The 16534-nt window shown below is 43.9% G+C and overlaps 1 protein-coding gene across 2 annotated transcripts in view; it reads left to right on the top strand.

Annotated features, from left to right (window-relative positions):
* Positions 1-463: 463 nt before the first annotated feature.
* WNT8B (Wnt family member 8B) overlaps positions 464-16534 on the top strand; it is a 188453-nt gene continuing 172382 nt past the window's right edge. The window contains exon 1 of one of the 2 annotated variants that reach the window (XM_077259142.1): positions 464-754. In XM_077259142.1, the coding sequence (XP_077115257.1) occupies positions 690-754 (65 nt within the window). In that variant the 5' untranslated portion in view covers positions 464-689. The remainder of the gene's footprint in view (positions 755-16534) is intronic. The other variant, XM_077259144.1, reaches the window with a different exon arrangement.

The raw sequence follows: 16534 nt of genomic DNA on the forward strand, positions 1-16534 counted from the left end.
GTCAAGTCTGAAGACAAAGACGATATTTGCATATGTCTTTTTATAGCAAAAAAATTATTTTATAGTGCACTCACAGATTAAGAATTAACAGTTATGAGAATTAGATGTGTAAGGTATCCAATAAGATAGAAAGTAATAAAGGGCTAAATTTTAGAATTGAGGTTAATAACATATGGTTCCTGTAATCATCACATGCAATTTGTCTACTAAGGGATGTATTTTATGGTCTTGGTCCTAAATGCACACAAGGTGATCTGCAAACCTCTGTTTCATAGAATTTTCTCTAATGTATCGCACAGCTTATATTGACACAAGACTAGAGAAATTCGCAAGGTCCAGATAACTTATTCCCTGCACTGTACACATAGGATCGCTGATTCTGGAACTCCCTCCTCCCTCTTAACTGCTGTCTTCTGTCCTCTGTCTTGGTGTTTGTTTTATTGGAGCCTGGGGTGTTCTTTTGATCAACTCAATCTCTCTCTGGCACTTGAGTCCTGATTGGCTAAAGGGTTTAGAGGGAAAATCTTTAATTAAGTAGATAATCTCTTCTTAGTAGGTTTGCAGCTCCATTTCTCTACCCCCTTGGTTCTCACTTGGGATCCCTAACTTACTGGTCCTTACTGGTCCTGACAAACTTGCAGAAGAACAATCTTTGCTTATAGTGTCAAAGGGATTTCCAGTGTTGGATTATGTTGTATATTGGCTCTCTGTTGATCATCTTCCTTCTATTTCTAGTAAATTTTGGGAACACTTGGTAAGTACCAGTGAGTGTCATTAAAACCTATTTATCTCCTGTATGAGGCTAGGCTTTATTACTTTCATTATTACTATTACTGATACATCCATGTCATCTTTATACTTACATTACAACATTAAGCAGGTAACAGGCAGGTTACATAGACAATGTATTTTCTTCATTTAGTTGATGCTTCCTGATATAAAAACTCTCTCTAAATAGGATAGATAGATGGATAGATAGATAGATAGATTTGTATGACCCTATAAATATTATTTCTGTGAAATTTTCAGCTTCCAGAAAAAATATCCCTTGCTAAGGAATAACTGCAAATCCAGGGTACATTCCTTACATCTTTCTCACTTCTAGACACACGCTGAGTCTCTAGCATGTGATGTAGGGTCATGAAATGCAGAAATGCAGAAATGCAGACAGACACATTTTTTTAACTAAGAGAAACTTTCATTGATGTTTCACTTTATACTGCCAGGATTTTCATGTTTAAAGTTTTCATTTTCAAGTATAAATATAATATAGTCATATTCGAAACTATTAATTTGTAATGATAATGTGCGTTTTTGCTTTTAAATGATTGACACAATTTTTATATTTTTATATATATAATATATAAACAATGTAAAAATATAAAATATACGTGATAATAATAAACACAGAAAAGGACAAAATAGATAAACCGATATTATTCAGTGAGTTGCAATGTTAACTTTCCTTTTTTTATTTAAGTTTCTGAATTTAGTAAACTTTTACATGAAAATTAATGTGTTTAAATGTATGCATTAGTTGAAGTTCTTAGGGCTGACAGTTTATAGCAGTATTGGCTTTTCTGTCATAATTTAATGTCCCTTGGCATGGTACCAGTAAAACATTGATGTTTCATGTTTGCATGTTTTTGAATGAAGTGGAAAATGAGAATAAAGCAGTGCAAGCATCAATTCTTACTATGTCTGTACATCCTACATTTTTTAACTGGGAGGAAGGCACAATACATATGAAGATACAATTTCAGAATATTTTTCAAAATATGAAACAATGTATCATTGCTTTAAGTGAAATATTGTATATTTGCATTACCCACACCTATTTTTCTCTGCTTGTATTCAGCTAAATACTAATGACTGAATGTTCTAAGTAATGGAGCAGAGTTGCATTTGTTGGAGATAATGTCCCGCCTTTTCTGTACTATAGGCATAATCATTACCAATAATAGCTGTAAATTTGATTGAATTATGTGGTCAATGACACGATAGCCACAATACAGCAATTATGTGAGTCCATTATATATGTTTACATGAGCGTCAGTCTATTTTTTATATTCTAGTTGAAATCAAGAAAATATGTTCTTAAATATTTGAATATAAATCATTAAATATATTAGTTTATTAATGAGATTTCCTTATTAACATGTTTAGTATGAGTTTATTATATTTATTTCTTTACCTATGAATCACAGTGTAACTAGTACAATCAAATGTGAAATAGTCACTCAGCAATATAAACAAAACATTATTTACTTTATGTATTTTTTAAGTTGTAGAATCTGGAATGTTTTCGGTTATTATTATTATTTATTATACTTTGCTTATATAGTGCTATCATATTCCGCAGCAAAATTAATTTTTGATGACTTTTTGACTCTTTGTATGCACAATAAAATGCAACGTGTAACAGTTCAAGCAAGGTGGATGGGATTTATAGAAATCTCATGAGCACTGTGCTTTTTTTTATGCTGCGTAACATGATTTTCCCCATTACAAAAGTGCATGTAGTCCACACCACTGTTTCAATAAAGTTTTGCCAAATCCAAATACTAGAAAGTATCAAAAGAAAGCAGCTTAATTTAAAACATGACATACTAAAAGAGGCAAAAAAACCCTGCAGCATCAATAACGTGATAAAAACGCAAGTTACCAAATTTAGCTAATAGGTGCAGAAAATCTCCAAGCAACAAAAGATCACCAAATACTCATAGTGTGAACATAGCCAAAGAGTATGCTCACACATCACATTTTTGCTGCTTTTTTCTATGTGCTATTGCCTTGAAAAATACAGCATTTTACTGTCCCAGTAAAGTGAATGAGATTTCTGAAATCTCATGCACATGCTTATTATTTCCGTGCAGATTTGAAGAAGTCAATTTTTCCAGTGTTTTTACAGCATTTTTCAGCCATTCAAACAAAAGGGGAAAACTCATAAAAAAATGTTTAAAAGTGTCAAAAACACTTTTTTATGCAGCATCAAAAACACTTTTTTTATGCAGCACTTTTTCCTGAGAAGGGACACGTTTTTGATGTAGATATGGCTGCAGCAAATACATAGCGTGTGCATCTAACCTTAACCTATTTATTATATTATTCCATCTGGGCTACCTACAATAAATAGTATAAAGTTGCAGTTGAATATAAAATAGTATTCCTTTACAAAACCATGGTTTTATGCTAAATGTTATGGTTAAGTATAAACCGTCTCATTAAAGGTACACTCTTTTTGGGGGGCAGATTTGTCAGTTATTAGGATATGAGAAATATGTATGTAATAGATAAAAGGCTACTTACTCTAATCAGTACCAAAGTTGCCATTCACAAAAGTTCATATACTTATTGCTGTTTCCTGAAAAGAGTCTAGCCTTCATCCTTACAGCAGATATTTTGTATCTGAGTTTTGAGATAAATGGTAATAAATCATTATCTGTGTGCACAAATGATCATGTTTCTTATGTATAGGGTTTAAAATGATGTGACCCAGTAATAATAGTGGCTGCCACACACCAAGGTCCTTTGAATTGGAATTCCCACAACGTTAAGCATTATTATTAGGATGGAATGTCTTGGAAATTTATGGAATCTAAGATTCTAATTCGAAGTCACTTTTGTAATTAGCCTAAATGATCAGGATTCCACCTTAGGTCAAAGTCCTGCAAGATAGGACATAAGCAGTAAATAATGGTCTTCACATTCTTAACTCATTCTATTGACTTAGGCATTTTTTTCTTAAATTATAGAAGAAACATTATTTTTGAAAGTTTTTTTCTGAACATTGATATATTGATATTACTTAAATCAACTTTGGAGTTTAGGATTTTAAAAAATCTATTCTTTTCCTCGAAAAAAAATTGAGGCAATCTTGTCAATGGGGTAAGCCTTAAATTGCAGCTCATCCTGAATCACTTGGATTAGGATGAGTTGCAATATGACACAAACCATGGACAAGTAAGATGCTTTTTGTTTGGAATATTACATCCTTTTTGTTAATCCTAGAAGCCTTTTTATTAAGTGTTCTTGAAATCGTAAAATTATTTAAGATTTAAAAAGTATGTATTTGACTAATTAATGTTTCAATGAACTACCTGATATCCAACTGAAAAATAAGTTATTGTTGGACTAAAGCATCTTTTTATACTTGTTTCATTACTATCAAAAAGACAAAATAAAATGAAATTAATTGGGTTGTGACATCTATAAACATTGAAAGGAAGTGGTTGTCAGCTTTTACCATAAAGTATGATTATAATACATGATATATATATATATATATATATATATATATATATATATATATATATATATATATATATATATATATATATTACACACACAAACACACACACCTTTACTACCCTTTACTACCCTTTCAGTATAGCATTTCTGGGATGAAAGTGAAGCAGTGCATGAGTGTGAAGGATGTTTGTTTTGATGTAAGTGACCCTGGACTACAGGCATACTAATTACACTAATCCTTTCCACTGACAAAAGATAAGACTGTCCTTAGGGTACTGTCACACAGTACCATTTTGATCGCTACGACGGTACGATTCGTGACGTTCTAGCGATATCGTTACGATATCGCAGTGTCTGACACGCAGCAGCGATCAGGGATCCTGCTGAGAATCGTACGTCGTAGCAGATCGTGTGGAACTTTCTTTCGTCGCTTGATCACCCGCTGACATCGCTGGATCGTTGTGTGTGACAGCGATCCAGCGATGTGTTCGCTTGTAACCAGGGTAAACATCGGGTAACTAAGCGCAGGGCCGCGCTTAGTAACCCGATGTTTACCGTGGTTACCAGCGTAAACGTAAAAAAACAAACAGTACATACTTACATTCCGGTGTCTGTCCTCCAGCGTCTCAGCTTCTCTCCACTGTGTGAGCGTCTGCCAGCCGGAAAGCACAGCGGTGACGTCAGACGTCACCGCTGTGCTTGCCGGCTATGGCGCTTACACAGTGGAGAGAAGCTGAGACGCTGGAGGACAGACACCGGAATGTAAGTATGTACTGTTTGTTTTTTTACGTTTACGCTGGTAACCACGGTAAACATCGGGTTACTAAGCGCGGCCCTGCGCTTAGTTACCCGATGTTTACCCTGGTTACCGGGGACTTCGGCATCGCTCCAGCGCCGTGATTGCAACGTGTGACCGCAGTCTACGACGCTGGAGCGATAATCATACGATCGCTGCGACGTCACGGATCGTGCCGTCGTAGCGATCAAAATGGTACTGTGTGACAGTACCCTTAATAGTTTATGACTGTCATAAAAAGCAGGCAGTACTCCAGATAGCTAGATATGTGAATCCCATGTTATGGAACCTATGATAACGATCAGTTCTTTCCAGGAATATTTATGGTTTAGTAGTTTAGGCAGACTTTAGAACCTTATCTTTTTGTTTACTTAGAATTACCAGAAGACATCTTAATAAAAAGTAACTAACCATATAAAAGTCTAATCAATGAACATAAATGTACTGTATAGTCTTATAACAACTGCTAATGTTACAAAAATAAAGCATTTATAATTGTACTGTTTCCTGTTTCTACATGAGTTGCGGTGTCGCAGGGAGTAACTGAGGCCCGGATACCTATGGATGTAAAGTGGATACATTTTTACACCTAAAGACTCAGGCTCCCGGCGGATCTACCGAACTGAACTTTGAACCCTATGGAGACAATGGTGTTTAGGCATGTCAGGGCTTATGGTCGAATCCCCCACAAAACGGGATTCAGACGTATGCGCCGATGTCGACAGTACAAACGTGTGCTCTGCCATGCATCATTTTCGTGCATTTACACCGACTGGAGGTGGACACTCAGATGTAGTAGTGTCCATTTCCAGTAAGCGTATACACCCAAATACAATACATGGCAGAGAGCATAATGACTCTATCGGCACTATTATAGTCTATGGCCCTGTCGGTGCATTTGTCTGAAGATTGTTTTGCAGTAGATTCTGACATAAGCCTCGAAGGGGCCATTGAACGAGTGCCTAAATGCAATGTGAAAGGATGCTAACAGTTTAGCTCAGTAGAATTGTTTGGTCTCTGATGTTATGACTATAATGTGAATATAAAAATGCATCCCAATTATGGCCTAAAATGTATAATTACTAGAAATGCTTCTATAATTTTACCACATATTACAATCTCACACCGCTAGGATCTACTATATAATTGTCTAAGGGTCACTTCCGTCTTTCTGTCTTTCTGCCTGTCTGTCTGTCTGTCACGGATATTCATTGGTCGTGGCCTCTGTCTGTCATGGAAATCCAAGTCGCTGATTCGTCACGGCAAAACGGCCACGACCAATCAGCGATGGGTACAGTCCGGCGGCAAAATGGCCGCTCCTTCCTCCCCGCAGTCAGTGCCCGCTCCATAATCCCCTCCAGTCAGCGCTCACACAGAGTTAATGGCAGCGGTAACAGACCGCGTTATGCCGCGGTGTAATGCACTTTGTTACCGCTGCTATTAACCCTGTGTGACCAACTTTTTACTATTGATGCTGCCTATGTGGCATCAATAGTTAAAGGTTCTAATGTTAAAAATAATTTTAAAAATAAAAAATCGTTATATACTCACCGTCCGTCAGCCCCCGGATCAGGAACAGGCCTTCCCCGCTCCTCTTGACGCTCCGGTGACCGCTCCATGCATTGCAGTCACGCGAGATGATGACGTAGCGGTCTCGCGAGACCGCTACTTCATCATCTCACGAGACCGCAATGCACTCTTGGGAACGGAGCGCGCGAGGAGCGTCGGTAACCGTTTCGCCTGGATCCGGGGCCAACGGAAGGTGAGTATATAACTATTTTTTATTTTAATTCTTTTTTTTAACAGGGATATGATGCCCACATTGCTATATACTGTGTGGGCTGTGCTATATACTACGTGGGCTGTGCAATATAATACAAGGGCTGTGCAATATAATACGTGGGCTGCTATATACTACGTGGGCTGTGCAATATACTACGTGGGCTGTGCAATGTACTGCGTGGGATGTGCTATATACTACGTTGGCTGTGCAATACAATACGTGGGCCGTGCAAAATAATACGTGGGCTGTGCAATATAATACGTGGGCTGCTATATACTACGTGGGCTGTGCAATATACTACGTGGGCTGTGCAATATACTACGTGGGCTGTGCAATGTACTACGTGGGCTGTGCTATATACTCCGTGGGCTGTGCTATATACTACGTGGCTGTGCTATATACTACGTGGCTGTGCAATATACTACGTGGCCTGTTATATACTACATGGCCGGCCGTGAACAATCAGCGACTTTTATTGTTTGTTTTTTTATTTAGATAATGAAATGTATAGGAACAATATATATATTTTTTTTTTGCTTTTTTTTTGGAATTTTTTTTTTTTAACACATGTGAATTTTTTTTTTTACACTATAACATTGCCCCAGGGGGGGGGCATGATGTTATAGTGTAAGATTGCCGATCTGACACTTTGCTGTGCACTGTGTCAGATCGGCGATCTGACGTGCACAGCTCCTGGAGGCTTCAGGCGCAGTGAAGCCACCTCCCTGCAGGACCCAGATGCCGTGGCCATCTTGGATCCGGCCTGCTGCAGGGAGGAGGAGGTAAGAGACCCTCGGAGCAACGTGATTACATCGCGTTGCTCTGGGGGTCTCAGGGAAGCCCGCAGGGAGCCCCCTCCCTGCGCGATGCTTCCCTATACCGCCGGAACACTGCGATCATGTTTGATCGCAGTGTGCCGGGGGTTAATGTGCCGGGGCGGTCTGTGACTGCTCCTGGCACATAGTGCCGGATGTCAGCTGCGATAGTCAGCTGACACCCGTCCGCGATCGGCCGTGCTCCCACCGGGAACGCGGCCGATCGCGCTGGACGTACTATCCCCGTCGGTGGCCATACGGGCCCACCCCACCTCGACGGGATAGTACGTCCGATGTCAGAAAGGGGTTAAGCCGCAGCACAGTGGCTTGAGCGGTTAGCACTGCTGCGCTGGAGTCCAGGGTTCAAATCCCACCAAGGAGTTTGTTCTCCCCATGTTTGTGTGAGTTCCGTCTGGTTTCCTCCCACATTCTAAAGATGTACTGATAGGGAATTTAGGTTGTGAGCCCCATTGGGGACAGCGATGATAATGTGTGTAAAGTGCTGTGGAATATGTTAGCACTAAATAAAGATTATTATTTATTTAGTATAGAAAGATTACCCAGTATTAAGCCCCCCACCATAGAAAGATAACCATTGTATTAAGCTCCCAACATAGAAAGATAACAATTGTATTAAGCCCCCACCATAGAAAGATATCCATTATATTAAGCCCCCCCACACCATAGAAAGATAACCATTGTTTGGCCGACAATAATCTCGCCTGACTCTCCCATACATACACAGGAGCGCGTCCTCTTACAGCCATATAAATTGGACCCAGATCAGACTGCCTTGCTTAGACTGTCCCTGATTCTCCTGACCTGAGCATGACAAGTGCATAGAAATATATAAAGCTGTCAGGCTCGGGTCAGGATTGCCACCTGCCATGCATTGTGGTCTGATTTCAGTCCAAATTATATGGCCATCTGACTGCACCCTTAGAGGATCAGTAGTCCAAAATTAGCTATGCAAGTTAGACTGCTGAAGCTATCGTTATCAGCAGGTTCAGCCAACATTATTCTACTGTGTGGGTGGAGGCCGTTAGACTAAAGGTACCTTCACACTAAGCGACGCTGCAGCGATACAGACGGCTCTCCAGCGACCAACGATGCCGAAGTCCCCTGGTAACCAGGGTAAACATTGGGTTACTAAGCGCAGGGCCGTGCTTAGTAACCCGATGTTTACCCTGGTTACCATTGTAAAAGTAAAAAAAAAAAAACACATACTCACATTCCGGTGCCCGGCGTCCGCTTCCCTGCACTCCTCCTGCATCCTGTGTCAGCGCCGAACATCTCCGGCATCTCCCACAGAGCAGAGCTCTGCTTTACGGCCGGCACTTACACAGGATGCAGGAGGAGTGCAGGGAAGCGGACGCCGGGCACCGGAATGTGAGTGTTTTTTTTTTTTACTTTTACAATGGTAACCAGGGTAAACATCGGGTTACTAAGTGCGGCCCTGCGCTTAGTAACCCGATGTTTACCCTGGTTACCAGTGAAGACATCGCTGGATCGGTGTCACACACACCGATCCAGCGATGTCAGCGGGAGATCCAGCGACAAAATAAAGTTCTGGACTTTCAGCAACGACCAGCGATCTCACAGCGGGATCCTGATCGCTGCTGCGTGTCAAACACAACGATATCGCTAGCCAGGACGCTGCAACGTCACGGATCGCTAGCGATATCGTTTAGTGTGAAGGTACCTTAAAGTGCACAGTGGGGACATAGATCCACAGCCAGAATCTAAATATGTAAAAACAAAATATGGCTTCCTAGGACATCTGCATTTGCTTGTGTGATTTTTTGCAGTTTATCTACAACTAATTCACATCAGAATCATCAAGTGTGCAATGTGAATTTTGTTGCGGATTTGCTGCAGATTACACCAAACGTATTGCAAACTGTAAAGGGAACAATAAAAATCTACAGAATTAATTGTACCATGGGCTGCATAAATCAGACATCAGCTAGCTGGCTGTAAGTCAGAGGGAACTCATATGCCATAGACTTTAACGCAAGTCACATTCGACTGCAACTTGTCTTCAATTTGGCCATTTGTTTGCAGCAGAGTCACAGCTCTAAAGTAGTCACATAACTTGTTTGAGAATTGCTGTCTTGCAACACAGGTCGCTGTTTAGAGCAAGGCCCGAGGCTAAGAAACTGTTCATGGAGGTATGTCTCCTCCGGCTTCTTCTCCCCCTTTGCACTAGTCACCCGGTCCTTGCTTCATTTTCAGTTATGCATGATGCACTGATGCATGCGGCCCTTGAATTGGGCAGCATGAATCTAATGATAGTTTCTTGTTAATGACGCACTCCTACTAATGTTTTTTCATTTATTAAATGTGTGTGTATATGCAGCGCCCCAGAGTCCTGGTCGTTGCAGTATTGTCGCTCTTCCACCAGGGGGAGTGATGGTACGTCTGATGGCACTAAAGGAGTTCACCTGACCAGGTATCACAGTCACACACTACACTTCACACTCCAGTCTACCAGGGGGAGCAAAGGTTCTATTTACTAGGCCACTCCTCACACGGGTAAAACTGGTGGGTTGGATAGGAAGTCAGGCAGAACGCTACTGGGTTTGACCCAGGGAAGACCTGTCAGGCAGACAGGGGGAGAAGGAGGAACATCTGAGCTGCAGACAGAGGTCCCTGTCAGGGGTGGGATCCTGACAGAGACAGAGCGAGAAATAGAACGTTACGGAGCTGCACCTGCACCTCATTGCAGCAGCATCTTAAGAAAGGACACGAAGCGAAGTATATTGTGGAGAGTGAGCAACGAGATCACAGCACAAGGAGATAACACCGGGAGGAGGGTCTGCCCCAAGATCGGCGGCCTCCTTCTGAGGCGCGTAGCCGGTGGCCGGAACACCGAGGGAGTAATTGGATCTACGTATTACTTTGAACTATGGCAGGACAGTTAATTCCAAGTTGGCTGCCCAACCTTAATACCTAATGAAGACAACGGAGGCAAATTGTGGGAGAGGGGCGTCTCTAGGGTCCCTATAAAATAGCTCCAGGCCTACCCTGTCATACGGGTCGTCCTATCCATATCATCTGGGGGACGGAGAGAGAATATCAGAAACATACACGACAGTTGTGAGGACTATCCCGTGGTGCTCAGCAGGGAAGTACTACAACACACAGGCGCTAGTAGGAAGGCTACTGATTTCCACCTGCAAAGGGAACTCTGGATGTGCCTTCGGACCGGCCGGATTCAGCCAGCCCTGTTAGCAGTGCTCTGGATTGTGGACGCTGAAGTCTACAGTAAAAGGTAAAGAGACTCATTATTTACTGTGACTTACACCATCATTATCTACCTTACTGGGAAGCCCTGGGGACATACTTCACCTGTGGGAAGGTATACCATCTAGCTGCCATTCCATCACCCCAGCGGACCCCTAAGCAGCGTCGGTCGTCCTGACCGAGCACCACAGGTGGCATCACGAACACTTGACAAACTATCACCTTTAATTGGGCGCCCCTTAGTGGGTCGGGCCACCGTGACATCCCCAGAACCGAGACAGACGGACCCGGTACCGAGTACCCCACTGCCCTGCGACTGGGGGTGATCCAACTTTGGCGTCACGAACAGGATCAACTTAAGCCTGAAAATCAGGTCATGTGTGCCTTAGAACTGTGCCAGAATTGTGCTTGAACTGTGATTTGCTTAAAGACTGTGCATTGCCATTTGCCGCCAAAAATTCCCGCCAAAACCGCCGCCATTACAGCGCCACGAGGAGTGCAGAAGAAGAAGAAGGGCGTGGAGTTGTGGGCGTGAATGAACTGAGAAGCGCGAAAAATAATGGCTGCCCAGTCTAAATATTTCTGTACCTTCAGGACGTGTCCGTCAGCAGCTGAGATCCGCCTCCTGATCCTCAATGGCAGGCGGAGACAACTAAAATGGAACCGCCCACGAAGGAGAGGGCGGGAAAAAGACCAGGAGGAAGTGAGCCACGTGGAGGATGCCATGGCCAACTGCCCCGAACCAGTATGTGGGGTTGAAGCGGAGGACTCCCCCAGCTACCCGGAAGGGCACTACAGTCAAGTCTCCACTGCTGACGCCGATTCCCTGCAGATCAGGATGGAAGAGCTAATAGACCAGCTCCTGCAGTTGCGGGTGAAGACTAAGACCCCGTACCAGGCAGCGCAGACAGAGGATCTCCCGACCCCATTTCCTGCACCGCGGATGCCACCGCCGACAGGACCGGCTGATATGAAGGACACCGCTACGAACGATAAGCACGCCAACCCTGTCCCCGTGACGGAGGACTTGCTGATAGGCCCGGTCGCAGCGCCGCCTCCCCGCGGGACCCATCAACTCCAGCGCCTTGAACCCTGGGACCAGGCCATGGGTATGGAGCGGTTCTTAAAGGCCCCGATTTTGCCAACCACCTTGCCAAGTGAAGTCTACGCAGAGCGGACTGTGTACCGCTGGGTGAACCCCGGGCCAGACTTCATGGGGTTTCCTGGCGCGGGACCGCATAAAGGGGAGACGGTGGAAGCCCTTAGCTGGGAAGATTACAAGATCCAGCTTGCTCGACAGTGGGCGGAGAAAGAGGAGAAGTACCAGGCCCAACATGAGGCCCATGACCAACGTGACTTAGCGGTAAAAGCCAAGGCCCATAAGGACCGCACCACCCACCAGGCCCCGCGCAGGCAGGGCACGATTGGAACCTTCAAGCTCCAGGGAGGATGGGGCTTCATCAAGGAGCAGGGGCTGTACGCTGAGGTCTTCGTGAATTGGAGGGACGTGGAATCCCATCTGCGGGAGGGCCACCCTGACCGAGATCTCTACCCGGGAGACGTAGTCACCTACACCAGGCACTTTGGGGAGAAGGGCTGGTTTGCCTTGCATGTGCATAAAAAGAAAGACACCATAGCGCACCCCATGAAGAGCCCGGTCAAATTGTCTCCTGTGGCAACCGTGCCCCCTTGTGTCCAGACTACAGCTATTACCAAAACTACGACTGCTACCCCAACATGTACCATTATCCGGACTACGACGTGTACTGTCACCACCACTACCACAGTTGTGGCCAAAGAACTAACTCCACTGATGGCCGGCGCTCTGGCCGTTCCGGAACAGAGAACAGTGGGTACTCAGACCACAATCTGGAGTGAAGGGGCTCCTATGTGGCATCTGGTAGCCGTCGGTACCCAGGAGGGTTCCCTCGACCATTGCTACCCCCTGAACTCCAATAAACCTCGGAAAACTGAGTATGTAAATAGTTGACTGTTTGTTTTCCTGTTGTTTTGCTGCTACACCAGTCTAGGGTTAATCTTCTTAAAGGGATCCCTTTGTTGACCCGGGATCCCTATTGTTTCTAGTTTTTGCACCAAGTTCATCACTGTTTTGCCAAAGAACATTTGAGTCATGAACTGCGCATGATTACAAACTGCCTGTATATAGTTTGCACCTTCTTAAAGGTGCTCCCTACTGGTTTTACAAAAAGAAGAGCTTTTTGAAGAGACTGTTCCTGATTACAGCGTGAAAGTTCTTGCTTTAAACAGACTTGCAAATTGATAGTTTGCACTACCTCAGAAAAGACTTGCTTTCCTCTTAAAGGGAATGTTCATTTGTTGCACTTAGCCTAAAACATGATAATGTTGCCTTAAATAGTTAGATAGTAATAATGTTTTACATAGTGATAGTATGTAGCTAGGAATAAGAAATGTCTTATAATGTTATTGAATAAAACTGAAGTTAAAGTAATATTAGAATTTCATGAGAAGAAAAGCTGAAGAAAGATGCAGCAGGCCTGTAGGGGTAGACAGATAGTCCTGCATACGCGAAAGTAAAAGAGAAAAAAAGAAAATGTTAATTTGGACTTTTGAGTTTTATAGCATGCCTTTAGTGGGTACGCGCCCTTAAAGGAAAAGTACTGTTTTGTATTTGCACTTCATAGATAGTATGCCCGGCTGTTTAATAATGGTTATTTATAGTTAGTTATTTAATAAGTGTTATTTAAAATCTTAAGCACAATGTAAATATGTTTTTGTTTGCAATGTTCAAGTGTTCTCACCTCCCATAAAGGGAAGCATTGTTATATTTACTTGTTTACAGCATTCCAAAAATTTTGTATGTCTTTTGCTAACATGTATTGTTGTTCTTCTTTTCCCAGTCCGGGAGTACTGGATTTAACGGGGGGGAGTGCAGCGCCCCAGAGTCCTGGTCGTTGCAGTATTGTCGCTCTTCCACCAGGGGGAGTGATGGTACGTCTGATGGCACTAAAGGAGTTCACCTGACCAGGTATCACAGTCACACACTACACTTCACACTCCAGTCCACCAGGGGGTGCAAAGGTTCTATTTACTAGGCCACTCCTCACACACGGGTAAAACTGGTGGGTTGGATAGGAAGTCAGGCAGAACGCTACTGGGTTTGACCCAGGGAAGACCTGTCAGGCAGACAGGGGGAGAAGGAGGAACATCTGAGCTGCAGACAGAGGTCCCTGTCAGGGGTGGGATCCTGACAGAGACAGAGCGAGAGATAGAACGTTACGGAGCTGCGCCTGCACCTCATTGCGGCAGCATCTTAAGAGAGGACACGAAGCGAAGTATATTGTGGAGAGTGAGCAACGAGATCACAGCACAAGGAGATAACACTGGGAGGAGGGTCTGCCCCGAGATCAGCGGCCTCCTTCTGAGGCGCGTAGCCAGTGGCCGGAACACCGAGGGAGGAATAGGCTCTATGCATTTCTTCAAACTATGGCAGGACAGTTAATTCCAAGTTGGCTGCCCAACCTTTAACCTAATGAAGACAACGGAGGCAAATTGTGGGAGAGGGGCGTCTCTAGGGTCCCTATAAAATAGCTCCAGGCCTACCCCATCATACGGATCATCCTATCCATACCATCTGGGGGACGGAGAGAGAATATCAGAAACATACACGACAGTTGTGAGGACTATCCCGTAGTGCTCAGCAGGAAAGTACTACAACACACAGGCGCTAGTAGGAAGGCTACTGATTTCCACCTGCAAAGGGAACTCTGGATGTACCTTCGGACCGGCTGGATTCAGCCAGCCCTGTTAGCAGTGCTCTGGATTGTGGACGCTGAAGTCTACAGTAAAAGGTAAAGAGACTGCAACCTTGTGTCCTCATTATTTACTGCGACTTACACCATCATCATCTACCTTACTGGGAAGCCCTGGGGACATACTTCACCTGTGGGAAGGTATACCATCTAGCTGCCATTCCATCACCCCAGCGGACCCCTAAGCAGCGTCGGTCTTCCTGACCGAACACCACAGGTGGCATCACGAACACTTGACAAACTATCACCTTTAATTGGGCGCCCCTTAGCAGGGCCACAGACCGGGTCGGGCCACCATGACATCCCCAGAACCGAGACAGATGGACCCGGTACCGAGTACCCCACTGCTCTGCGCCTGGGGGCGATCCATATATGCATGTAATGTAGTGTGGGTGCATTAACTTACTTACCTACCCCCACTTTCTATGGTGTCCAGCACCGTCTGCTTCTAAGTGATATCACCATAATTGCGACTAGTCGGCTTGTTCTATGCACTATGTGTGAGCCAGAAGTCGCTGTTACAATGAAAGACTCATTCTAACTCACCATAGGCTTGCATTGTGAAATTGACTCCGGGGTCACGCAGAGTGCAGCACTACCTGGCCAGTCTTCAGAGTGGTGACATTATTCAGAAGCAGAGAAGACCGGCACTGGACACTGGAGAAAGCGGCGGGAGGTGAATATATTAAAGGGAATTTGTCTCCCCCGGGATGTATATGACCTATTAATATGGGCATATAGGTAATAGAAATGTTACTCTAGTCCAGTGTTCCCCAACTCCGGTCCTCAAGAGCCACCAACAGGTCATGTTTTCAGGATTTCCTTAGTATTGTACAGGTGATAATTTCATCACCTGGCCAGGCAAGCATTCAATCACCTGTGCAATACTAAGGAAATCCTGAAAACATGACCTGTTGGTGGCTCTTGAGGACCGAAGTTGGGGAACACTGCTCTAGTCCTACCTGTATGCCTCATATTAATGGTCTTGTTGCTGAGAAATGTTATATTCTGTCTTTATGTTAATTATTTCTTCCAGGCTCTGGGGCGTGCGGTGCCTGGAACAATTCCCTGCCTCCTGTCTTCATTGTAATATTACCCCTCTCTCATGCATGTCAGTTATGGCACCGGAATCCTGCACCTACACCCTGCATTCCCTCAGCAATACATACCTCATCTTCCCTTCTATGGGTGTTGCATTCAGGGATCTTTTGCGCAGGCGCCGGCGAGTCACTGTGACCTCCAGCATGCGTGCAGATAAGGTGCTCTCCCCACTTCCTCCTGGAATAGTCATTGCTAGGAAGCATGTGTACATAGCGATGACTATGCAGAGAGGAAGTGGGGAGAGCAGCTTATCGGCGCGCACACTTGGAGGTCACAGGAGTATTTTAATGAAATAAACACAGGTTGTTTTAATATTTTATTGCTCTCTCAATCCACCTGAAGACCCTCGCTTGGAAAAATAATAAACCAACAATATACATACCCTCTGATGAACTGTCACGTCCCACGAGGTAAATCCATCTGAAGGGGTTAAAATAGTTTACGGGCAGGAGCTCTGCTATAATGCAGCTGTGCTCGTGCCTGTAAACCCCGGCGAATGAAGGAAATGTAGGTCAATGACCTATAGTTACCTTCCGTCGCGGTGATGCTCCCCCTGGTGGATGTCCTCATATGACCTGGAGCGTGGGAAAAAGATAAAATACTTTTTAATCATGTGTGTGTGTGTTTTTTAACCCTTTCATACAATTGGATTAATAATGGATAGGTGTCAGAATTGACGCCTCTCCATTATTAATCTGGCTTAATGTCACCTTACAATAGCAAGGTGGCATTAACCCTTCATTACCCCATA

Source organism: Ranitomeya variabilis, chromosome 4, assembly GCF_051348905.1.
Source record: "Ranitomeya variabilis isolate aRanVar5 chromosome 4, aRanVar5.hap1, whole genome shotgun sequence".
Classification (NCBI taxonomy): domain Eukaryota; kingdom Metazoa; phylum Chordata; class Amphibia; order Anura; family Dendrobatidae; genus Ranitomeya; species Ranitomeya variabilis.